This window comes from Caretta caretta, chromosome 18, assembly GCF_965140235.1.
Source record: "Caretta caretta isolate rCarCar2 chromosome 18, rCarCar1.hap1, whole genome shotgun sequence".
NCBI classification, from domain to species: Eukaryota; Metazoa; Chordata; order Testudines; family Cheloniidae; genus Caretta; species Caretta caretta.
Window position 1 is genome coordinate 14,069,006 of NC_134223.1, and position 26,879 is coordinate 14,095,884.

General features: G+C 42.3%; 1 protein-coding gene across 5 annotated transcripts in view; it reads left to right on the forward strand.

Moving 5' to 3' along the window:
- Nucleotides 1-26,879, forward strand: part of RERE (arginine-glutamic acid dipeptide repeats) — a 401,076-nt gene that overhangs the window by 236,088 nt on the left and 138,109 nt on the right. For 4 of the 5 annotated variants that reach the window (XM_075121005.1, XM_075121006.1, XM_075121004.1 and 1 more), the window contains exon 7: nucleotides 24,822-24,870. In XM_075121005.1, the coding sequence (XP_074977106.1) occupies nucleotides 24,822-24,870 (49 nt within the window). Of the gene's footprint in view, nucleotides 1-10,637; nucleotides 10,809-24,821; nucleotides 24,871-26,879 lie in introns of those variants that run through there. The other variant, XM_075121007.1, reaches the window with a different exon arrangement.

The following is a 26,879-nucleotide window of genomic DNA, read 5'->3' on the forward strand; positions in this document are numbered from 1 at the left end:
CTGGTCCTAAAAATGCTATCAGCAGTTGAAGAACCCTGTCTATACAAAGGTTCCTAACGTTGCTAGCATCAGCTCAGCTGAACACCCAATTGATATTAGCAACACTGTCAGATTTTTTCAACATTTCTATTGTAGACGAAGCTTTAGAGACACTTTGATAGAGCCTATCCGGTATTGGATGAGGACTTGAAAGACTCAGATTCTATTCCCAGCTCTGCCAATGACTGTGGGACCTTGGGAAACTCACTTTACTTCTCTGTGCCTCCATTTCTCCTCTCTAAAACGTGGATAATGATGCTTAACCGTGTTTTTGAAGCACTTAGAGACATGGATGAAAACAGCTATATAAGTGCTCGGTGGTGTTCAGATGCTATCGCAATATAAATATCTTTTTTGGGATGCAATTGGGAGGGTTTAAATAAAGTTTAAGGGTCCATAGGCCTTTTGCTGGTCCACTGCATGGGATTAATTTCATTTTTTATTTGTTGTCCTGCTATTCTAGGAGATGGCTTATGTGGGTGCTAATGCAGGTGACTGCAGTGTTGATGTCATGTTGGTCACAGGATATTAGACAAGGTGGGTGAGGTAATTATCTTTTATTGGACCAGCATCTGTTGGTGGGAGAGAGATGCTTTTGAGGTTACACAGAGCTCTTCTTCAGGTCTGCCCTGTAGAAGAGCTCTGTGTAAGCTCGAAAACTTGTCTCACCAACAGTAATTGGTCCAATAAAAAATACTGCTTCGCCCACCTTGTGTCTGTAATGAACACGACTGTCATTTTGATATTCAGAACTGTGGCTGAGGTGCGCACGGGAGAGGGATTTGGCAGCAGAGGGGTGGGATGGGATGGAGTGTAGTGCAGTGCATGGGGGTTTTCTGAAGAACCGGGAAGAGGAATTCGTGAGCTGGGAAAGAGAACTGTGTCCAGGGCACTTTCTGGGTAGGCATGCCCACTTGTCTTTCCCATATACTTTGATATCCTGCACCATCTCACCATGTTGATGATGCAGTCTATTGTCTAGTGTACAAGTTCTGCTTGTGTTAATTGCTTTGTGCTCCACAGTACTTCTTCCCCTCTGCTGCCACCACTTGTGTAGTGAATATACAGGATCTGCTCTTTAATTCCAGTAAACTGTGTACACTTATTGCAGCTTGTTTTCCCCTCCTTATTTAAAGCTAGTGCAGGAATCTGAAAAGTATACATAGGTCCGGTCTCTCTTGAACCTAATTACTTGGAAATCAGAAATCTAACACATTAATTTCTGTGCAATCAGATATAACAATCACGTGTCTTGAAATGATACTCTGCACAGCATTGTTATGCATCAGGGAACAGAATGATTATCAAGCCTTCAAAGTGCAGATTAATTTTAAAAACAGAAATTTAGGGCGAGATTGGAGCCTAGTGTATTTAGAGACCCAACATATTTTCTCTTTGGTTGTGGAGCTCTTCTTAGTTTTTGTGTGTTCACAATTGCTTTGTGATTGTAGGAAGCAAACTAGTATTAGAATAATAAAAATGTGGGGTTGGAGGGACCTTCAGAAGTCATCTAGTCCAACCCTCTGTGCTGAGGCAGGACCAAGTACACCTGAACCATCCCTGACAGGTTGGCTGACCTGTTCATAAAAACCTTCCATGGTGGGGATTCCACAGCCTCCACTGGAACCCTGTTCTAGAGCTTAACTACCCTGAGAGTTAGAACATTTTCATTAATATCTAACCTAAATCTCCCTTGCTGAGGATTACACTGATTAATTCTTCTTCTGCCTTCAGTGGACATGTAGACAATCAATCATTGTCCTCTTTATAATGTCCTTTAACATATTTGAAGACTCTTACCAGATTCCCCTAATTTTCTTTTCTCAAGACTAAATACACCCACTTTTAAACCTTTCCTCATAGGTCAGCTTTTCTAAACATTTTATCGTTTTAGTTGCTCTGCTCTGCACACTCTCCAGTTTGTCCATCTTTTCTGTAGTGTGGTGCTCAGAATTGGACACACTACTGCAGCTGAGGTGTCACCAGTCCCTAGTAGAGTGGGACAAAGTGGAGAATTGGCCTGAAATCACCAAGATGAAATTCAATAAAGACAAGTGCAAAGTACGTCGGAGAAAAAAATCAAATGCATAATCAAATGCAGAAGCTGGGAATGGGCGACGGGATGGATCACTTGGTGATTACCTGTCCCATTCATTCCTTCTGGGGCACCTGGCATTGGCCACTGCTGGAAGACAGGATACTGGGCTAGATGGACCTTTGGTCTGACCCAGTATGACCGTTCTTATGTTCTAACTACAACATGGGGAATAACTGGCTAGATGGAAGTATTGCTGAAAAGGATCTGAGGGTTATAGCGGATCACAAATTAAACATGAGTCAGTGTGATGCTGTTACTAGAAGGCTAATATCATTTTTGGGATGTATTAACAGGAGTCTTGTATGCAAGACCTAGGAGGTAGTTGTCCCACTCTATTTTGGCACCGAGGAGGCCTCCACTGGAGTACTGTATCCATTGCTGGGCACCATGGTTTAGGAAAGACTTGGACACTTTGGAGATAGTCCAGAGGAGAGCAACAAAAATGATAAGTTTTAGAAAATGGACCAATGCAGAAAGGTTTAAACAAACAAACAACCTGGGCATGTTTAGTCCTGAGAAAAGAAGACTGAGGGGGGACCTGATAAATCTTCAGATATGTTAAGAGCTGTTATAAAGAGAATGAATGATCAATTGCTTGTTCTCCATGTCCACTGAAGGTAGGACAAGAATTAATCAGCTTAATCTACAGCAAGGGACAGTTAGGTTAGATATTTATGAAAACGTTCTGACTCTAAGGGTAGTTAATCTCTAGAACAGGGTCCCATAGAGGTGGTGGAATCTCCATCATGGAAGGTTTTTAAAAACAGGTTAAACCTCTGTCAGGGATGGTCTAGGTTTACTTGGTCCTTCCTCAGTGCAGGGGTCTGGACGTAATGACTTCTCTAGATCCCTTCCACTTCCCCATTTCTGAGTCTATAAGTTTCTCTTGCATCCTTGTATCTTCGTCTAGATATTTAGAGATGTGACTTCCATTCCATCTGATTATAGATAATCTGATATTTTTCTATGGCTGTCATTTTATACAGTATGAACAGAGATGTGTTCATCTTTTTGTTCCCCTCTCCTTTTACACTTCACATTTGCTTCTGATTTTGGAAAATGATGTTGCAGTATCTTGAGCTACAGCTCGATAGAAAATGCAACATTTTATAGGCCAGTAAGGAATGTTTACCAGATAAACTGGGATTCAAATAGTCTGCAAAAAATCCCAACTGAATTTGCTTTGTGAACTTTTTCAATATGCTGTTATGTTTTCCTGATTGAAGTGCAGTTTTCCATTTCAGTTTAGGGTAGCTAGAGTAAGTCACGTCAGACTGGTACAATCTGACTACTTTTGAGAAACTCTGAAAGAATACGTTGAAGTGGTATGGTGTGTTGCAGGCAAGGAAGTTATAGATACTCTCATCTTTCTGGTAGAACTGCATCTAGAATAGTATGTTCACTTCTGTGCACCTCATTGCCACAAATGTACTGATATATTGGTGGAGGGAGTACCTGGACCTGATTAACATTAAAGGGTTTTTAAAAAGAGATTTGAATGAGAAGGAAGGTTTGGTTGTAGCACAAATATCAGGTGTGTAAGAGGAAACGCAGAGAGTTAGGTAGGAGTGGAGTTGTACACCCTTCTATGTGGAGGGCAAGAGTTTGAATTTGATATGAAAGGCAAAGAGCAGCCTGTAGAGGTTTTGAAGAAAAGTGAGTAGGATTGAGAGGAAGATAGTTTTAGAAGTTCTACAAGGTTTCCTTTTTAACCTAGTTTAAGTCAAGTTGCTGTAAAAACATTGCTAAGTGGTACTTTTTCTTACTGAGCATGACTGTGGCAAATGTGTATTAATTGCAGGTATTTCTTCATTTAAATGTAGTTATTTTCCCTGCAGCATTAAGTAAGTGTGGCTTCAGAATATGTGGGTGGCCTTGAATACATTTGATTAGTTCCCCCCATGTCTTACATGATCAAGATGCATGCACGAAACAGAGATGAGCAGTGGAATATATAAATATGTGAGATGCGGTCTTTTATCCATTTAAAAATACATTTGAAATCCCCAGTTTAACACATGCACAACCATTTGGATTCCATGCCATGCAAGTTGCAAACACTGTTTAATTTTCATGAAGGTACTGTACCCTTGTTATCTATCTTAGGGTTTTATAGTGCCACCCATTATTGTAGTATTTGAGAACCTGTCAAGTAAAATAGATGAGCAGTATCAAAGTTTCTATTGGACTTAATGGAGTTTCTGGGGTATAAAAATTCTGCTTGGGATAGAGTTGTGTTTTAGCGTTTGGGGATTGGGGATGAAGACGGAGTCAGGTAGAAGGGGATGTTAGTGTTGTGTATGTCCTCCTTGTTATGCTGGAAAGGCTTTGTCGCTGGTGAAGGCTTTGCAATGTTCCCTAGGGAATTGTATGGGCATCCATCGCATAGAAACCAAGTGAAGTGGGGGTAGGGGGGTGTGTGTGTGTGTAGGGAAAGAGAAACCTATCCAGGAAATTGCTTATTTTAACAGCAGTGCAGTGTGCATGAAGTTATTCAGCTATATAGGATGGGATTTTCAAAGGAGCCTAATGGAGTTAGGCACCCAAACTATGGAATTTCACATGACATGGATGCATGTGCTAGCAGGGTACTTCAGAGGTGCAGGTGTTTTGCTAATGAGTACCGTACATCATCATCATTTATCTTTATCCAGTAGTTCAACAGGTATAAAGTTGTCAAGAGCTATGGCTGGGATTTTCGAAGGAACTGTGAAGCCAAATTCTGGCTAATGCAGTTTTGTTCACAATAACCGCGCAAATTTGCAGTGAAATAGAAAGGACTCAGAGTATCTTCTCTCGCAGCTGGCATGACCCATGCAAGCTGGTATTGGCATCAGAATAGTTACGTTGATACAGTAACCCTGGTCTGAAAGAACCATCCTGAATCTGATAGTGCCAATAGAATCGCTCATAAGAGAGGATTTGAAATAGTTCTGTTTGTAAATATATAGAATTCAAATGAATGCCAAGATATTACTTCCAAATAGAATTCTGAGATGTTTTTTAATAACTGATGCCCTTTTCCAGAAAATCCTTCTTAAAAGGAAAATCAACACCAACTAGGTTTAAAATAGCACAAAAAGTCTGAGTTACGAGACAAAAGTAAAGAAACTCCTTTTGTCTTGGTCTTCATCCTTAACTCACTCTGAGTCTGCTTAGTGTTAGGGGCTTGGAATAGTGTCTGGCCCTATGTGTATTACAATGCATAGTGCAGTGGAAGATATGAAAGATGAAATTATTACTTAGCTTCTAAATTTACTTTTGTGCTTCACATCAGAGCCTTAAAATGAGTGCTCATATTTTGTCACTATGCTTTGCTACACACACAATGTATGTGGCGTGGCAGGTGTTTTAAATAAAACATATCCTCCAGCATATGATAAATCACAAAGCATTTGTAAAAAGAAATATTGAGGTGGCAATTTAATTATGACATAGAAAATGCACAGGGAAAATCGTTCCCAGTTGGATCAGCACAGAGAGACTCAGTAGCTCTTTTTGAATTAGGGCAGGGTGATTTCCCTGCCATAGATATGTGCACAAAAACAATCCTGCAAGGTGCTGAGTGCCCTCCCCTCTCCTTGATGTCCGTGGGAATTGAGGGGGTTTAGCATCTTACAAAGATAGGGTCATAAAAATAGTGTCCTGCTTGCAAAGGGGACAGTTTACAATAGTACGTCTTGTGATCTCTTAACCGTTGATCACATCTATTCAGTGATCCCAATATTACTTGCAACTCTAAAATGATGATAAAAGCACACTTACACCAAGCTGCCTCTGAATAGCTGAGTGTCCTCCTCTCCCTGTATGATGTAGGCTGTCTCCTATCCAGTTAAAAGCTTCTGGCACTCCAGCTTTCTCCCCTGTTGCTTAGTTTCAGCTGCTCCCCCTTTCCTCCTCAGACTCAGTGGGGTTTTCTCCAGACTGGCTAAACACAGAAGAGAACCATCTTGGGGTCTCTAACCCAAGGTTGTCATAGAAGAAAGACTTTCTGTCTCTCATGCCCACCCTCCCTGCCACCATCAGGGAAGTGCTTTTTCTTGACATGGGTCTTGGTCCAAGCAGAATGTGCCCGTGTGTCTTTCCTGCAGTCATGCCCTGTTGTCATCCATAGAAATGAAGTAGAGAAAGAGGGAGAGCTCTCTGAACCCCATACCCTTTTTCTTTCAGGATGCAGCAACTCAAAACCAATGAGTTGTGCTTATCTCCCGTGTTAGCCCTAGGCTAGTCATCCCCTTTTTTCCCTATCTGTGCTGTGTTGCATTTTGTATTCGTACATCTCCTCCTTCCCTCCAGGTGTTACAGATGAATGTGTATAATTACATTGATGTACCAGGGCCATTGTGTCTCTGGAAGAGGAGGAAAGCCATACAGGAACAATAATTGTGATAGCGTCTACGAAAGCGTTACATGTTTGGTAGAACAACATAAATTGTTTCCTCTTTTATAGCACCTCCTATCAGAGGACCTCAGATCACTTTACAAACAATGGTAATGGGTGCGTTTTAAATACCTGGATCACTAGCTGAACTTAATATTATTACTTAGCATGTATATAGAACTGTATGTATTCAAAGTTCTCTTTGGATGTTAGCTAACTTGAGGATCTTCTTGGCAAGGCGGGTTAAAATGACATGAGCAGAAACTAAAGCAAGCCATGTCCTTGATGTGGCATGTTCTTTCCTGGACACTTTAAGTAATCCAGGCATAGGGAGGCCAGATGGGGAGGCCCCAGACATTCCTCTAGGACTCTGGTCACCAACTGGTCGATCATGATCGACTGGTCGATCCTAGAGGATCTGCCAGTCAATCACAATCTCTGGTGGTGTAGCGGGGCTGCAGTGCAGACCTGCAGTGCGGAGGCGGGGCAGGGGTCTCTCGCCGCGCATTGCTTCTGCCTGCAAGCATTGGCCAGGAATGGGGAGCTGTGGCTAATGGGAGCTGCGGGGGTGGTGCTTGCAGAGAGGGGCAGTGTGCAGAGCCATGTGCCCCTTGCCTCCCCCCACCCCGGGGTGGGGGGGGGGGCGAATTGGCCCCTTCCGGGAGCAGCGTGGAGTCAGCATAGACAGGGAGCCTGCCTTAGTGGCAGCCACACTGCACCATCAACCGGAAGTCGCTGGAGGTAAATGCTGCCCTGTGGGAGGCCATACCCCAACCCTGAGGACCCTCCCAGAGCCTGTCCCCCAAGCCCCAGCCCTGACCCCTGTCCCAGAGCCAGCACTCTGTATAGCCTCCTGCACCCCAACACTCTGCCCTTCCCAGAGCCTGCACCCCAACCCCCTGCCCCAGTGCTGACTCCCTCCCAGAGCCAGCACCCTGTAACCCCTCCTGCTCCCCAACACCCTGCCCCAGTCCGGAGTCCCCTCCTGCACCCAAACTCCCTCCCAGAACTTGCACCCTCACCCCCTCTTGCACCCCAACCCCCTGCCCCAGGTTCACTCCAGAGTGTCCTCCCACACTGAAAACCCCACCCGAACCCCCAACCCCCTACCCCAGTCCAATGAAAGTGAGTGAGGACGGGGGAGAGCAAGCAACGGAGAGAGTGGGGGATGGAGTGAGCAGGGCTTTGGAGAGGGGACGGGGCCTCGGGGAAGGGGTAGGGTAGATCCTGGGTTGCCCTTAAATTCAAAAGGTTGGGTGTAAAATGGTGGGAGACCACTGCTCTAGGATCCGTTTCTGGCTCTGCCACAGACTTCCTGTATGACCATGGTAAAACATTTGTCTCTGTGCCTCAGTTTCTTCATCTGTAAAATGTAGATAATATAAAGACTGTGGAACTTTCCTGAAGGAGTGATGTTTATGGTATATGTGTTCTTTATCCTTTTAAAAATTAAAGCATCTACGCAGGGGCCTGTCAGCCTGAAATGGCAAGTTGCTGAGAATGGCAAATGGATAGATGTCCTGAAACAAAACTTGGGAGTAGTGGGAGTGAAATCGAAATGGTAAGGGGGAGGGGACAGGGTCTTTGCATTTGAAAGCGGTCACCAGGAAAAGACTGTGTTACAGGTATTAGGTAATTATCCTTGGCTAGTCTATTATCTGGGACAGTTTGTTAAAATGATCTTGTTTTAAATATTTGTCGCACTTTTGCTTTGCATCTCAGATCTTTTGACTTTTTTTACATATAATTGAGGTGATGATGTATCTTTACAGTAGCTAAAATGCTTAAAAGAACACTATTTTAAATTGTTTTTGATCAGACTCTAGTGTAGTCCTGAGATCCTTTTTAAAAACCAAATAAACCAAACAACCCTTTACCACTTCGGTTCTTTAACCATTTGGAACATGTTCATTAGTCAAGTTCATCCTTCGTTTTCAACAGACAGCTGAAATACAAACTAAGTTCCCCTTTCTCTCACTTTTAGACTACTCCAGTGGTGGGCACTGGCGTCATCTACTGATGTCGGCCCAGCTCTGGTAACTGTATTTAAACAAAACCGTGACTGCAGAGCCAGTAAAACAAGACCAAAACATTTTGGGGATATCTCCCCAAAAGTATTAATTGCAAATCTTTAAAATATATTTTGTGAGTTAGAGGTAGGACCCCACTCAGATATTTAAAAGTACAGTGAATTTTTCCATCAGATTTTCATTTCAAAGTTATTTTCAAATGTGGAATGTAGAGAGACCGTCATAGTTACTTGATTTGAGATAACACAGTAGATTGATTCTGGGGTAGTTTGTATAAAAATATGCACTTGGAATTTTTGTATCAGTGTATATGATCTTTTTTAACCAAGTCATAGAATTGTGTAATAAGATGCAAAGTCATGTAGTTTTACTTAAGACTCTTCTCAGTGAAATAAACAGTGTAACCCTTGAAGGACGTGGTACTGCACCCACTGAAGTCAATAAAACTGTTAACTTCAATGGTGCAGGATTTCAGTAGGAAGGACTAGGCTAGACTCTTTGGGACTACAGGTTCAAATTCTCACAGGATCATCTCAGTCCTTTATTCTTCCAAGGTGTACACACGCTGAGTTTCATGAGGCTCACTGTGTGGGTAAGACCTAGCTTCTGGGTAAAGCCCTAATAACTGAGTTTCTTTGGATGGTAAAAATTCAGTGGCTCTATGCCACGTTTCCTGAGGAAAACCCCTGTTACTTAACTTCCTTCACTGCTGTGTGGGGTGCTGTGTTGGTTGTTTTCCTGATTGCTATTGCCCTGTCCCCAGTGATAGTTGCATTCCAGTTATTGTTGAAAAGATTCCTGTATGTACACAGTGTTAAGTGCTGCTTGGATTCCTTTGGGAAGGCACGAAGTAGAGATTATAGCAGGGGCTAGTGCAAAAGACTTGGGGTCAGCAAATCTAGGTTTTTGCTACTGAGTGTGCTGCATGATCTTAAGCATCTTGCTTACCCTGTGCATCTGTCTTTCCATCTATGAAATGGGGATAATAAGTTAGGCTTTGACTACACTAGAACTGTGTACAGCTTCAACATACCAGTATAGCAGGGGTGGGGAACCTTTTTTCTATCAGGGGCCATTGACCCTCAGGAAAAATCAGTTGCAGGCCACGCAGCCCTCTGTGTGGGGGTGGGGGACGGTGGTGCTGAGGAGGCTCGGCGCTTCTGGCCTGCAGTGCAGAGACTTGCCATGGGTCGGCTGAAATGAAGGAGCGGGCTGGATCTGGCCTGCGGGCTGTAGGTTCCCCACTCCTGCAGTCTAGCTAAAGTGGTACAACCACCCCAAGTGTAGATGCGGTAAGCTGCTTTAAAGAGGTTTTATACAGGTATAAGCATTCCTGTCCAGGAAAGGAGTACCCCCTATCAAGCACCTTCATACCCGCATAATTGAATCCACATTAGGGCTTTACCCCTGTAAGTATTTTGAATAATTAAAAAAAAAAAAAGGCATTTCTAAATAGATTCGTTCGTCTCTAAGGTTCCTTTTCTTCTGCGCCGGCGGCTGCTGCTCTGAACCCTGACTGTGAAACAGGTCCCCCCTCGAGCTCCGGGCTCGCCTTGGCGGAGGGGGGCCGGACCCGCCTCCGCCCGCTGCTGCTGGCAGTGCCATTCCCGGTGTTTCACAGGGGCCTCCTCGGGCAAGCTGCACAAAAGTACCTCAGGGGGCGGCAGGGATGGAAAAGGCTTGGGGCAGGGCGCTCGCCCCGTTGATGGCCTGGCCCAGGAGCGGTGGCCCCTGCTCAACCCCGAGTCAGGGTTGCCGCCCTTGGGGCGTAGGCCGCAGGCGCGCCCCGCGGCAGGGGCTGCGGGTTGCCGCGGAGACCGGCCCCGCGCACACCCGGAAACACGCGGGGGACGAAGCCCGCGCGGCGGCGGCGGTGGCGTCCTCAGGCGTCGCCCCCCTCCCCGGCACGCCAGCTGGGCGCGCGGCCGCGGCCGAGCCCGCGCGCGCGCGCGCGAGGGCGGTTTATTTACGGAAGCGGCCGGGCGGCGCTTGCTTGCGCGGCGGGCGCGTGGGGGGATGAGGAGGGCGGGTCACAGCACATGCTCAGTCCTGTCAGTCCGAGGGCGAAGTTTCTGCGTTCTGCGTGCAGGCTTAGGTCATAGCGAAAGCTCGCTGAGGTCTCCCAGGCTTGCATGTGCCTCCATTTTGAGTGGTTAGAGTAGCAAAAGGCAGAGTTCCCCCCCGTAAGTAGGGGTCCGGGAGTACAGCTAGACCCACCAGAGCCTGTGAGAGTCATGGATGATCCAGGCAGCCCCTGCAGGTAGGCTACAGCCCTCTGGCCTCACCTAGAAAACGATGCTTTTTTTTTTTTTTTGCTTCTGTTTTGCGACTTCTGAAAGGGGTGTGAAACCATTTCCATCCTTCTTGCCTGCGCCTCAGAACCTCGTAATCACCTCAGCCCGGCTGTGCAGCGGTTTGTATGGGGCAGGAAAGCAGGGTGCCGACAGAATCTGCTGGCTGGGGGATGCATGTCGCAAAGCGTTGAAGCTGCGTGGGTTGTTGTCCCCCCCCCCCTCATGATGCAGTTTTAATTTCAGTGGCTCTCTCTGCCTGCCCAGCCTCCGGCATGTCTGCAGGGAGCTGCAGAGCCAGGATGCAGGGGTGCCTATGTGGCTGTAAGGAAATGGTGGGGCCTGCAAGAGACTGTGTTTAGATAATGTTTCAGGGAGGGTCGTAGATCCGCAGCCATTGGTTGCTTTGGAGGTGGGTGGAGATTGTTTTGATTGAGAACCTGTTTCCCAGGACGAGTGATCGTTCTGGTGATAATTTTGTAAGTATCGGGAAGCAAATAGCACAGTTCTGCTTGCCTGTCACAGCTGTAGGCAACAAACGTGTGTCTAAAATGTGGCAATGTTGGCAGACTATTAGAAATCTTCATTAAGAGACGCTTATCATGTAACAGCTGTATAAGCTATACCCGCCTCTGTTGGAGTGGGCCAAAGTAGCATCTGTAAGAATTCAGACCGGATGACCATATAAAATAGATGCCATTTCCCCCTTTCTGTCTCCCCGACCCACTGCATGCAAATTGGCATAGAAGCGGCTCAAGCAAGCCGAATAAATGTGTGGTGACTGGTTTTTTTAGGTCAGTGTCTGACTAGGAAAAACCGTGAATAAGTTGTCATTGCTGATTATAAGCAGGATTTGGGGGGCTATGTTTGTTAAGTTAAATGAGCAAAAGGAAACTTGATTTTGCAGTGCTGTTTTGCTCAGAGAACCAGCTGAGCTTGTGCAGTGATGAATGAAATAGTCAGTGCTGGTCTCATACCGAGCACGGCCTAGCCAATCGGATTGCTGATATGATGGACTTTGCCACTTTACTGTAGTTCTTGATTCAGAATAACTTGTCTGCCAGTTGTTGGAGTACTGAGTTCTAGGGTGACAGGATGGCTCAGAGCACTGGTAATGGAACGTATACAGCCTTTTACCTGGAGGCTGCCAGTTCAGTTCCAGCCTATGCTGACAGTTCAGCGGCCTGGAGGTTAAAAGTAAGTAGGTACATACATTGCAAACACTGGCACAGCATTGGCACTGGCAGCCTGTTTGCCAGCCTCATCAGAGTCCAATTAGTGAATGAGCCATAACTGTTGAGTTATCCTCTCACCCAGGCCAGATCAGTCCAGTGAACACCATAGCTCCTAAAATGTTGTGCCTCCATATCTTTGAGTAGTCATTGAGCGTGAAATAAAGCCGAGGCTGTTTAGCTAAATGTGGGCTGTTGCTGATTTGTCAGTGTCTGGGGTTGTATATTATGCCAGTATGGTAACATGAGTGATTCTTAATATTCTTTGTTCTTTTTTTGTGTGTAGAGAGGGGATGTGTTCTTAAAATGTTGCTGAAAAGTTGTGTGTTGGGCTCCCCCAAAACACTGTTTTCTAGGTACAGACAGATTGGTTAGTGTGAGCCTATGCTTGCTTACTCCTAGTGGGTGGGTCCATCGGGTCAGGGGTAAGGTATGTTGGTGAGGTAGTGCTGCACACTGGTTGCACCCACAGTGTTTGTGCCATTCCTATCCTGGGCATAAACAGGCTTTTGTTCTCCAGGGATGTCTGTCCAGCACATTTTCCGAGCACTACATGTGTCACAGATCTTTAAAAATAAAAGGGGGTTTTAAAAGATACTGTATTCTGGCTCAGAAATAAAAGCACCGTGATATTTATTTTTGAGACGTATCAGGTTAATTTAAAATAGTGGAGGTGGAAAAAATTAACACCCCTCCAGGTCATAACAAAACATATATTTGTCAGACAAAAATATTACATTTGGAAAACAAAAAATACCACTTAAAAAGCATGAAATGCTAAACCATTCAGTCTTTGTAATAACTTGCACACGGTAAAATTCTTGTACATAATATTTATTTCTTGCATTAGCACCCAGAAGCCCCAGTCAGAGGATAGCTCCTTGTGTTGCTGTACAAACAGACTAAGATGGTCTCTGCCCCAGACAGCTTACATATGACTGTTTTCTAGGAATGCTTTATCATGTAGCATTGCTGATATAAAATTCTCTTCTCTAATGCTGTGTTTCATGCTACACAGAAAAGTAGAAGAACTGAGCCCTTGATTTCTCCCTTGCTTTTTCAGCCACCATGTGCATACACACTCATGCAGATTTCTAAACTGGTTATCCTGTTGTAGGAGGAGAGACAGCCAATCTAGGATGAACAGCGTTCCTGTTAGGTTTGTGTCTAGGTATAGCAGCTGGCATGCTTTGATGGAGTGAGCTTGGGGCTGGGAGCTAGAAACTCCAAAGAGCCATCTCTGCCACTGACTGTGTGGTCTTGGACAAGTCAGTTAACCCCTTGGTGTCTGCTTCCCTTCAGCAAAATGCAGGTGATTCCCTTCAGCAAAATGCGGGTGAGAGGGAGGGGTGGTGCAAAACTCTTACATTGCAGAGGTGTCTGGAGGCCTTACCTAAGTTGGTGGCCCATTATGCTAGGCACTATACAGACATAAAGTAAAGGGCAGTTCCTGCCCCAAAGGCCAGTGTTTGTAAAATCAGTTTGAAAATGTAAGTGTGTGTAGGGCCGCGTGTGCACTGGGTACCACAGACAGATTTCATTGCCAGGTATTGTAGTTCCAGATTTTTTTAATAGGCTTGGTTCAATAGGGGGGAGGGATAGTTCAGTGGTTTGAGCATTGGCCAGCCTAACCCAGGGTTGTGAGTTCAGTCCTTGAGGGGGCTATTTAGGGATGTGGGGCAATAATTGGGGATTGGTCCTGCTTTGAGCAAGGGGTTGGACTAGATGATCTCCTGAGGTCCCTTCCAACCCTGATATTCTATGATTCTATGTTGAGTTGGTGACATTTAGTCAGTAAGATTATACCTACAGCTTTGTTTCTCAGAAAGTTGCAATTTGTTTTTAGTTAGAAGACTTGTCCCTCCCCATCAGTGCTGCTGTGTTGACAATCCCTTATGTCTTGCTTGATACTTCCCGTAGTTCAAGACTTGAATCCCCATTATCTTCCTTCAGGCCAAGGGGGAGCCTGCCCATACCCCCTCAATGGTCAGAGGTGTTTGCTTTTGGGTGATGCCAGACATCTCCTCTACCATCCAGTTCCTTTGAGGCTGCTTCTACATCTGCTGCAGTCCCCACTGGCCCAGTGAGCAAGACCAGGACTGAAAATTGAACCTTTGTCTCATGGACAACATGACAGAACTCTGGCAGTAGATCACCAAATCAGCTCTTGGGAACAATGTTATAAGCAATGCAGAATTCAACTGATAGACTGCTCACAGTTCCAGCCGAGGGAATTATGGTCACCTCCATGTGTGCGCACACATATTTTAGGGGACCTCTGTTTCAGGATGTGCAGAGATGTTGAACATTAACCATTTAAAAATTATAATGATGTAAACACCTTTAACCTGGTATAACTGCATCCACATTAGCAGCAGTTGCTACATTAACTATATATTTTTCCAGACTGATTGTTACAGCAATTCAAAAAACTGTGTCTATCAGCTACAAGGATGGCAGAAATCCATACAGAATCTACAGTAAAACTAGTCCACTTTTCCAGTCAGTTCATGAGATTGCCTATGTTTGCAGTACTAATTTTGAAGAGAGTAAAATACCATTTAATATAAAGTAAAGATTGGTAAAGGGAAACTATATAAAATGACTCATACTTGCAAGCAGAATACTAGCAACACAGATAAAGGCAGTCTTAGATTAATACTGAAGAAATGTTTACAATCTCAATTACTTTTAATCATTTATGCTGATGGTTTTATTTTTGCATTTCACTCATTTCTGACAATGGAAGTGGATCTGTCAGTTACACTTTTGTTTATAGTTGAGGAGAGTATTTTTAGGACTAAAGCAACTTTCTACCCCAAATGTAAATCTGATTCAGGAATAAACCCAACCTCTACTGGAACTTCATGTCCTTGCTGATACCCCTAATAAGAAGCTGTTTCCCCTGCTGGCTTAGGAAACTTTCCAGCTTCTTGCCTCTTCAAAGAACTGTGTGGATGTGGGATGTTCCTCCTTCCACTTCCTTCATGTTCTGATTCCTAAAGCAGTGAACAGGATGGAACTTGCGCTGAAGATACAACTGTTGCTACACGTTTGCTCATTCCTGCATTAGATTTAGTAATTGCAAAATCCATTCCATTTTTAACTAATCCCGAAACTTTTTTATAAATAATATGTTTGACTCAAAACCAAAGTTACTCTTGCATTATTTTGCCAAATACATTTTTTAAAAAACAGGGTATTAAAAAAATTCAACATAAATTGTTATCCTTGTTTATAGTCAGATTTTAGTCACTTTCATTTTCTGGTTCTATCCTGTATGTGAAAAGGAGATTTCTAATAGAGGAAGGGATCTTAAATCTTACAGCATGAAGACATACCAAGATCCAGTGGCTGGAAGCTGAAGCTAGACACATTCAAACCAGAAATTTGGTGCAAATTTTTAACAGTGATGAAAATTAAGCATTGGAGCAAGTTACAAGTTTTGTGGTGGATTCGCCACCCCTTGAAGTCTTTTAAAACAACATTGCATGTCTTTCTAATGAAAAGTACTGTCTCACCCATAACTGTGGCCTGGCTTATGCGAGAGGTCAGACTGATCATAATGATCCCTACTCATCTTAAAATCTGGAGTCCTAATTCTGTATCACTTGAGCTTCCAAATTTGTGAATGTTTCAGTTTTGTGTTTTAAAAAAAAAAAAAAAGTCAATTGCAATAATATTATATGTTAATATAAATTAATCATTCACAAAATCTCTTCTAATCGCATTGTTTTGTACATTCATGCTGTGCTCACCACTTCTACATTCACACTATTTTTTATTCCAGAGTAAAAATTGGGGTCTTAATCTAGCTGATGGTGTTCCTTTTAAGTTTGAATTTTCTAAGGCAAAACAAAGAAACAAACCACCACCACCAACAAAAAACCACTGCCATGCGCTGCTGTGAAGTGTTTGAAATTCGGAAGTGCGGTGATGAAGACTAGTAAGCCAGTTAGTGCTGAACAGGAAGAAGTGGTGTTCAAGCTTTGTTGTCTTTTATGTTCTTAAGTGTGTTGGTGGTATGGTGTGCTCTTTGGGGTGTGGGGTATGGTAAGGAAAATTTTGAATCCTTTTTTATAGATGCACAATACTAAACAGGAGATTTAGATTCTATGATGTGTCCTCTTGAATGATATACTGGTTGCATTCCTGGACTCTTGTTAGCTTCTTGTTAAAATTATGTCACCCCTTTGAAGGGAAACAGGGATAGTTTTCCTGTCCAATGGAATCTCCCCTCTTGTTACTGCAAGCTCATCCCTGCCTGAGATTACTTATAAATATTTCTGAAGAGCAAATTTTTTGCCTCAAGAATGAACCACTTGTACCAAATGACAAACATTGCAAAAACTTTCACTCCCTCCTGAGGAATTCCTCCCTGTCACTTCTTCTCAGATTGTACAAATTTAGCACAAATGAACAATTGCCATAGTTCATCATACCAGTTGTCCATCTAGCCTACTATCCTGTCTTTGATAGTGGCCAGTTCAGATGCTTCAGTGAAAGGTGCAAGAAATCCATGTAGAATTTTGCTCCTATATTCCTATGCTTTATATTGTTACTTAGCTAGTTTCTAGCCTTTACTTTACCTTTCACCATGAGTACTAGTATCAATTAATGTAAATTCCAAGTTGCTCTGTTTCTTTGTGTTAAACTTCTTCTGGACTCAACTTCTGGTATTTGTACACTTACTCAGAGTTTTCTTCTTGCAGGATCTTTTCTTTCCGGACCCAGAGATCTGCTTCTTCTCAGGCTGCCAGAGTTTTTTCTTTGCTTTCTGAAGGTTTTCCCGTGCACTGTGATCTTTTGGCTTAGTGATGCGTATAGGTTGCACTGGAAAGCAGTCTGTGGCGAGCAGGTGTCTAAAAATATTCCCAGAGACCTCCCAAGAGGAGAGCAAAAAAGATTTTTGGAAAGGTGCATTGTGGATGCAGCATTTAAAGTCTGCTTGAATCCCCTTTCTGCTTCAGTTTCAATCTGGTTAATTATAAATCTCAGTATAGAATAATCAGAGAAGATTCTGCCAAACAGGAGACAGACTTAATCCTCAAGGGCGGCCTAGGATGCTGGCTTATAAATTGGTTTGGTTCTTTTAAAAAAAAAAAAAATTTTTTTTTTTTTTATTGGCACAAAGGCTCCTAACTACTGTTGGTAGGAGGCACTTTTCTGGGTACCCAACGGAATTAGTCCTTGAGGGTGCATCTTGGAGAGAATTTGGTAATAGTATGGATGGTGACTGCAGCAAAACATAAATGAGCTGCTGATGTCCACTGAATTAGATACTAAGATCCCCACCTTTCTCTCCATGCTCATAATCTGGTATAAAAGTGTACAATTGTTGCATCATATGTTTCTCACATAATGACGTTTTAAATTCTTTATTGCTAGAGGAGACAGTATCTGAGTAAGCATGTCTGAACATCATGCACCTTACTCATGGCCCCCCAAGGTCAATCCCGTGTATTTCCTCTCTTTACTGGCAGAATAGAAACAAAGGAATAGCAACTGCCAGTAGCACTGGGTCTAAACATCAGCTTTGAGTTTCAGGCTCTCATGTACTTTAATGATGCCAGAAGAATTGGGCAGTGCAGGGAAGTGCTGTACTTGCTTCCTCAAAATTGCACGTCACCCCCAAGAGTCCTGACCTGAGCCCTGCGCAACACTGACAATACACTTCATTTGTGACTTGCAACACCTTTGCTCTTCAATCCTTGAGCCTGACCTCCTAGCTCTTCCAGTGCACTTCAGGCTTGCTCTTAAACACCCCTCCCTATCGCAGTCCCCAGACCACAACAGTTCTACTAAGGCCTTTCAGTCCTGGCAGGAAAAACTCCCTGCTGTTCTGCAATGGTGTCGTTTCCTTGAGCAGAAGCCATCAGTCTTGGCAAACTCTACTAATGGGATGCTGGTTTGTTGCTGCAGATAAATAGACAAGTGACTAAACCAAATGGGATAAACTAATTTCTGTTGTGAGCAAAGTTAGATGTGAACCTAGATCACAAAAAAGCCTGACCTACAAACAAAAAATACTTATTTTTAAACCTAGTGCATTAAAGCTTTGCTCCATCCTGTCCTACCGCCTCTTTTTCTTTCTCATCCTCACCCCTTAACTGGTTCTTTCAAGGGCACTCGTTGGCCTTGAACCCTCCAATCCCCGATTGCATTAGGATTGAAAGGACAATGCTTTATTCAAGTGAACATTTCCTAGCTGTTCCGAACAAGCCTCTCCTGGATTAGAGACTGCTAGTGCTTTGCCCTGCTCTGCTACTGATACTTCTGCCTTTTTGATATTCAGTTGCAGGCTTCCATCTCCTTTCTGTCCAGCCCCTGTTTACTTCATAGAATACAATGTTTCCATGGCAACAGGTTACTTTTCAAAGGGAACATCTTGTCATTATATTTAATCCACTGCAGCTGAAGAGGACTGAAATATTAAGTTGTTGCTATGGATACTGCTTTGTTACATCAGTTTCTTTTGTGTCAGATTTCATATACTGTATTGGGTCCTTTTTTCCCTTTCTGTGGAATAAACAGAGAGCGCCTTCCTGTTATTATTGTAATTGTGCTCGACTGATACAATTTGGCTTCCAAGTGTACAGTACATTTTAGTTTCTGTAGCAAGAGTTTTCTTCCCATTTTCATTCCTTTCTTGGGGTGGTGGAAATTGGCTTAAAAAGTATCTGATAGGAATTACAAGTCTCCTTGAGGGGCAGGGGTGTTGTGAGCTGTAGGACGTGAAGACCAGTCAGAAAGAGCTCCCCCCACACACAAAAAATAATAATTTCAGAGCAGTTAATCTCTTCCCTTGACGCCATCCCACTCCTGCCCCTCCAAAAAAAGAGTTCTCTTTCCTCTTCCATCTCTTTACTTACCTTTGGGTTCTATGGTATATACTGAGGAAATTGCAAGAGGAATGACAATAAGGGAAAGAGAACATTATGTGGAGAGAAGTGCGAGTATTGGTGATTGGAGGGCATTTTGGGTTTCCCTATCTAACAGCATACAAATGCCGTTAGGAAAATGGGAGCCAAGGTTTGGATTTAGTGTACATTGACTATTTCTAGGATGCTGGAGCATTAAGACTAAATATTGAGACTTTTGCATGAAACGTTTTAGTATTTAAAGTCAATGTAAAGCAAATGAAAGCAATAGTTTGGTGTGGTTAGAATTAACATGAGGTTAAAATAGTATTGATTTCTCTCAGGGGCCTTTGTCTTGTGTTGAAATTACCAGTAGGTTACTATCTACATTTACAGCTATGTTTAACTCTGTTCTTTTGTTTTTAACAATATGAAAATATTGTGGGTTCCTGTAACTTGTTTTAAAATGAAAAATACGGAAGAGATGAATCGGAGGAGTTTTTTTGGATCTGTTTATACTTAATTCAGTGTTTGTGAATTGGCGGATTTTACAATAGATTTTGCTGCATTCGAGCATCGTGTGCATAGGCAACAATAGCACACCCGAATTTGATCCCTTGAATCACTTAGTTCCAATTCTGAGTCTGTTCAGATCTTGCTCATCCTCATGACCTGCAGGATAGTTTTGCAATATGGTAAAAGCTCTTTTGAGGAGTCAGATGATCTCACTTGTGCACTTAAACCCAGGTCTTTAGCCGTGAGCAGCTAATATATTAACCACTGAAGCAGCTGTCCCTTTCCCTCTTTTGGCAGCTGTGGTGGATATGTATTTCTTTTTTCTTTAGATTTCACTCCAGTTCTCAACTTGAGACCTGGCTCAGAACACGCTGCATTTTTCAGATGTAGAAAAGATGTTTTATTTTTCCAAAAGGAAAAATGGATGCCCAGCAAACAGCTCAGGGAGTTCTCCTGCCTTTTAGTATCTAGCACATGGAACATTTATTCTGTTCTGATATATGCAGTAGTGATATGCAGAGTGGTGTTCTTTCTAGCTGTTAGTGTGCCCCTTGCAGAATGAGCTGAGACACTAAAAACTTTCTGCTGATATGCTGAGGCAAACAGCATTTCCAGGTCTGCAGCTGCGTTTCTCTACAGAGCTCTTTTAATACCCCATTGAGTCCCTCTTGCTAGATCTCTTTCTGGGTACTGAGCCCTAGAGCAGAAAGATGCTCAGGAATGAAAAGGTGAATTTAGCATCTTGTTTTTCTCACTGCACAGAGCTGTGATAATAAAGGAAGTGAATAATTTACCATAAACTACAAATTCTCATTCATCATAGGAGGAAATATTTTTTTAAATAAAAATTGAATTCATTTGAATTTGGTGGTAGTCTTTTATCAACCTGATTTTAAATGGTGGATTTTTAGTTTATGCTGAAGCAAAGAAATGACTGAGTTATAAAATAAATGTATACTGTATTAAAGCTATATCTTTGTGTACATACAGATATTCTTAGATAAGAGGAATACATTTTGATTGGTACTTAATCTTTTATGTGGACTTGTAGTTCAGGGAAGCATTTTGGCATTTAACTTTTTGGTGCTTATTTTTGTAGCAGGAAAGAAGTATCGGGCTAGTGGTTAAAACACAGGACTGGGATTTATGATGAGTGGTTTCTGTTCCTGGCTGTGACGAACTCCCTGTGTGGCCTTTGTCTTCCTGTGCCTCAATTTTGTCATTTGTAAAATGGGGGTGCATAAAAATTGCCTACCTCACAGATTGAGGTTTAATGTATTGTTTGTAAAATACTTTGAGACCATGGGATGGAAAGTGCTGTAGAAGTGCAAATGGATACTAAAAAAATGTCCATGATTCTTAATGGGCTTTGTAACTTGTAACAGTGCTCTTGTTAGTTTCAGTTGGATATTCTTGTATTAATACATGTTAGCATTTACTGTCTTGATTTTTGTTTTTAGAATGTAGAGAAAACTTAACTAATTTCTTCATCCTTAATTCACCCCATTGCGCCTACAATGGCCACTGGAGAACATATGGGTCAGTGACTAACCTCATGCACTTTTGCCATACTTTACAGTGACTAGACACATGGCTTAAGTCAAGGTTTATGTGTTTATTTTTCCCATATGAATCAGATAAAATTCTTTATATTTATATGCGCACCCAGTTCTCTTAAAAAATTTTCCGGAATTTGCTCATGGCTTAGCATCATTTTAGTGTCTTGCTGTTACTGAGATTTTGTGATCAAAAGTTTGTATTAGTGCATTTAAATGAGTCTATGGACTGACTGCGGTAATTGTCTCTTTTATATAATGTGTCAGTATGTAATATTTTGAATTATGGGGTGTGTGTGTGTGAATATTAAAATATATATATATATAGTTTTTAAAATAGAGATCTTGCAGAACTGTCACGCCTTAAGATATTTAAACCTCTTTGGAGTTCGTTGCACTCCTTAATACATTTTGATAGGGTCCTGAAGGGCAATGCAGTATCTCTAGCTGTAGCTGCATTATGGGCTCACAAGCACAGAAGTAAGCAAAGAGCAGTTAGTGAGTCTGATTCGTCAGAAAGACCAAGCGCCTGAGATTCCAGATAAAGTCAGTGGCAGTCAGGGTGCTCAGCTCCTCTGAAAATCATGCCATATGTGTTAAACTGTTCTGCAAAAGTGTGGCTCCTAAAAGATGGACTTAGCCAATAAACTATAATTTCAGTTTTGGTAGTGTCTGTCTGCTAAAATATATTGAAATATAACCAGCAAACAAAAGAGGTTGAGAGAGGACGATAAAGATGCAGATTGACATACACATTGGTTTTTTTTTCCTCCAGAAGTTTAAGAAATAATTTCCATGCTGTCAGATTGCTGTGCTGGCTGTATTGTTGCCTTAGAGAATATAAAACTTTCTTCATTCTTGAGCTACTCCAAATATTTCCATAATAGTATTAAAGGGAGTGGATTTTTCTTCTTTCAGCATATGGTGACACTTCGGCTGCAACCAGCAACTGTGTAATTGGAACATATCCCTTTGGAGTAAAAATCTTTCCTGATAGACTGAGTAAAGGCACTCCTCTGGAAACTTGTAGTTTTTACTTGCTTACAAATACCGTTGCAGCATGGTTGAATTATGTGAGAGTCCCTTCATACATGATTTTGTAGGAAAGTGCCTTTTTTGGTTAAACCCAGTCAAAACTCATTTAATTTTGTGTGAGGCCAGATACTACTGGTGAAACTGACTTTCTGTTTTGCAGCCTTTCCAATGTGAGGTGTTATCTCATCTGATTTTAGCAAATCAATAATAGTAATTTCTAAAGCTTACCAGGGCCATACCTAGGCAATATTTGGATGGAAGACCATGGTAACTCATAATTGATGGGTCAGTAGGTGGTCCCCTTTGTATATTATGTGGGAGGTGTCTTCTGGACAAAGAATAAGGAGGACGTCCTAATTCCATGTCAGTTTTTGCAAAAGCAAGGTTATCTCTTGTGATGGATAATTACATTCCACCTAGGACTTATTTATATTTGGATCTGCAGTCTGCAAAAACAGTCCCTCCTCTTCTTCCTGCTCTTTTTTGCAACACCTTTTACTATTCTGGGAACACTGTATGAACAGGATAATAACTTCTTGTGCTCAGCTTATTCTAGTGCTTTAAACACTTCAAGAAAACATAGCATGAAGTTTTCATTTCAGATACTATTTTTAGGGGATGAAAATAGTCTCAACAACTTTCTTAAGGCATGCTGATGTTAACCCAGTATAGGATTGCGAGCTGGGACCTAGAGGGCAGTCCATACCTCCTTGTTTCAGAGGGGTAGCTGTATTAGTCTGTATCAGCAAAAACAACGAGGAGTCCTTGTGGCACCTTAGAGACTAACAAATTTATTTGGGCTAAGCTTTCGTGGGCTAGAACCCACTTCATCGGGTACATGGAGTGAAAATACAGGGACGGGTATAAATACATGAAAGGATGGACGTCTACCAATGTGATATATGCCATCATGTGCCAGCAATGCTCCTCTGCCATGTACGTTGGCCAAACCGGACAGTCTCTACGCAAAAGAATAAATGGACACAAATCTGACATCAGGAATCATAACATTCAAAAACCAGCAGGAGAATACTTCAACCTCTCTGGTCACTCAATAACAGACTTAAAGTGGCAATTCTTCAACAAAAAATCTTCAAAAACAGACTCCAACGTGAAGCTGCGGAACTGGAATTAATTTGCAACCTGGATACCATCAGATTAGGCCTGAATAGAGACTGGGAGTAGTTGGGTCATTACAAAACCAAAACTTAATTTCCCCAATACTAATTTTCTCCGTACTGTTACTCACACCTTCTTGTCAACTGTGTGTAATGGGTCACTCTCTTACTACTTCAAAAGTTATTTTTCCTCCCTTGGTATCCTGATGTTAATTGATCTAACTTGTTAGACTGACCTCACACTTGGTAAAGCAACCCCCCATCCTTTCATGTATTTATACCTGCTCCTGTATTTTCACTCCATGCATCTGATGAAGTGGGTTCTAGCCCAAGAAAGCTTATGCCCAAATAAATGTGTTAGTCTCTAACATACCTCCTGGGTTTCCTTGTTGCAGCAGTCAGCCAATGGGGCAGTGAGGATGGATCTCACTGGATAGCCCCTTGTCCCTGCAACAGGTTTTTTGAGTTGGCTGGCTTGGGCATAGGGAAGTTGATACTATTGAGCAAGCCACAAGAGGGCCCCTTCCTTCTGTGCCCTCCACTGGAAATTATCTTTGATAATATCATAGCACTTAAAAGCCTTAGTTCTGGACCAGGACTGCATGGTGCTTGACATTGTACAAACACAGAACAGGAGAAAACAGTTCCTGACCCAAAGATCAACTCTTTCCCTTCCCCTCCTCCCCCCCGCCATTTCCACTTAGGTAGGTATTGATTTGCAGGTTGGTGTTGCAAACTCATAGAGGTCAGGTGGCTGTGGGGAAGTTTCCTCTTTCCCTAAGACTTCAGTATCAGTACACCTTTCTCAGAAAAAGGGGTTGGATTTGTGGCAAGCCTGACCCATTCTAGGAGGCAAGGAGGGTTTCAGGGAAGTAGGCTATTCTGAGTTGCAGGCCATGATAAGGCCTTGGGGGAAATGCAGGCTCTGACAAAGCCTTGATTGTAAGCAGTTGGTAAGCCTTGTGGCTTTGATGCTTGTGATTTGAACATCAAAAATGGGGAGGCAGGTGACAGAGAATCTGTTGACCTTTCCCCTTTTCAGTGTTGCCAGGACAGGTGGCCCCGAGAAGTTACTGTGTTTATGGAATTAATAAAGCTGCAGCCACTTGGCGAGAAATTCCAGATCTGTCTTCATTGACCTCTGCCACTCACAAAGTTCCCTGCTATGTTGAGCGTATCCACTGTTTCCGCTTTAATGGTGCCTTATTATTGCTGCTTTTCAGCATGCATTGCAAACATAATATCAAAAGGTTTTTGTATTGGTACAGTATGTACATGATCACATTTTTGTTTCTCATGTATTAATGGGCTTATTCAATCTAACAGACAAAGGTATAACAAGATCTAGTGGTTAGAATTTGAAGCCAGACAAACTCAGAGTAGGAAAAGATGCAGGTTTTTAACAGTGAGGGTAAGGAACCATTGAGAGAACTTACCAAGGGTTGTGCTGGATTCCCTGTCATTAGCAATTTTTAAATCAAGATTGTATGCTTTTCTAAAAGAGAGGCTCTAGTTCAAACAAATTCAGGCAAGTCCTGTGTTATAGAGCTGGTCTGTAAAGGATCACATTGGTCCCTTTTGGCCTTCTCTGACTGTGTGCGCAATAGTACAAAGTTTTGTTAGTTATAACCTCTACTCACAGATGTTCTTTGTCTTCTATGGTAGGAGGCTGAACAGCACCCAGGGCGAGATCAGAGTTGGACCCAGTCATCAGGTAAAGGATTTGTTTATTTTTTATTGTTTGAAAATTCTAACAACGTGTTATAGCAGTTTAATTAACTCAAGGAATATGGACTCAAAATTGTGTGTGTATGTCTCTGTAAGCATCTAAAATATAATATACATAATTAGATACTTGCACGTGAGCATTTCGTTAGAATGATCTGTTACTCTCAGTATCAGCGTAGTAAACAGGACTGTTCTTCAGCGCAGGCTGCAATTTTAATGACACTTTCCAGCAAAAGATATTTTTTATATACTACTGTAGGACTGAAGGAATCAGGTCTGCTATTGGAAAGTATGGGAAATCAGAAAAAAAATTCTCATTAAAATTAATAAATTTTCATCTGAATTTAACTATTAAATTTGCCCCAACATTTAAAAAAAAATTGAACTTAACAGTAACTGAAAGTTGTTTTTCATGTGTTTTCAGAGTCTTCTGATCTTACTTCACATCAAATTGTTAAGATGGTAGCTTGCTGTTTGCTTTATTTAAGACATTTACTTTGTTTTTTAGTTATTTACTGACGGTAAACAATATGGAGCCATAGTTTGGTTTAGTGTCCCTTAGAAACAGGGGAAGTCATCAAAATCTGCCAAATGCAAGAGAACAAAATTGGAGGGCCAGAGAACTTTGTTCAAACTTCTGCAAAGTTTCAAGGCAGCAAGGAGTGTGGTGAAGGGAGTAAAGCTTTTGTGCTGTTTGGTAATTGATAATAGACTGTATTATATTTTCAAGAATGTCTGTTAATGGGGTTGAGATGATTACAGGGCTAGCTGTATTCTCTTCTCTTCCTGGTCTCTCTCAAAGCACCCCCTTTTAGCTATCCTGGGTCAGAGTTCCACAATTCTCTCTCTCTCCTTGGGCTACAGTACACTGTGTATCCTCTGTTTTTACCTTGCAGGTCTGACTGAATTTGAGAGAATGTTCCTTTTCAAACCTGCCAGTGGTCTTTTGATCTCCTGTGTTCTCTGGGCCCCTTCCTGTCTTGGCATTTACTCTTAACTCATGTTTTGACTGAGAAGTGTCCTGTCTTGAACTATTCTTTCTCCTTTCTGCTTGTTTTTTTCCCAATAGTCCCCTGTTAAACTACACCAATATATTTGTACAGGGAACTTCAGTAACCAGGTCAACATACAGTATTCAAAAGTTGTTACAGACCAGCTCTAAATCTGTCATGGTTGTAAAGGGATGGTTTCCTTCTTGGAGGCAAGTAATGACCTCAACAAGGTATTAAGACAAGTGGATGAATAGCATGCTTTTGGTTGCATTCTTACTAAACCATTTTCCTTCACTTCTGCTTTGTACTGCCTGTTGTTGGTACAGGATAAAATCCTCTTTCTGAAGCAATGATTTTCGCTTTGGTGCTACAGTAAGTTTATTGTTTTTAACTCCTTCAAGCTTGTAGGAGTGGAAGCTTATCTGTCTAGGACAAAAAACCCTCCTCCCAACGCCAAAAGGTTGTTTAAAATGTATTAAATTCAGAAATGATATAGAGCACAGTTCAACTTTGGGGCACCAGAGCTCAGGAGGATTATCAAGATCTTCTTGCTGGTCATGCCCTCTTCGCACAGGGACTTACAGTTGTGGTATCTTGTTTGCCTTTTGTAGGAACTTTATGATACAGTTGATTTGTGACCTTCTGACCCTGTAAAAACAGGGGAGGTTTAGATCTTTGATACAGAAGCCCTGAGTCCATTTTTTGAGTGCATTGTATGGTCTGTTGGCTGTGAAAGATGAGAGGAACCGGGAAGCTTGTAAAACCACTGTGGTGCCTTGGTCGTTTCTGGTTGTCATAATACAGAGTGAGGAAGTGGGGATTGCAACTTCATAGCATTATGACTGATTGACTCAGACAAACAACCCGCTGCTGGACGTGGCTTTAGGGAAGGGTAAAAGCTCTTAGTTTGTTCCAACTTATTTGGGAAAATCTTTCCTGACTGTTGTAGATAATCTCCTTATACAGGAGCATGGACAGAGCTAGAACTAACTTTGACATGTTA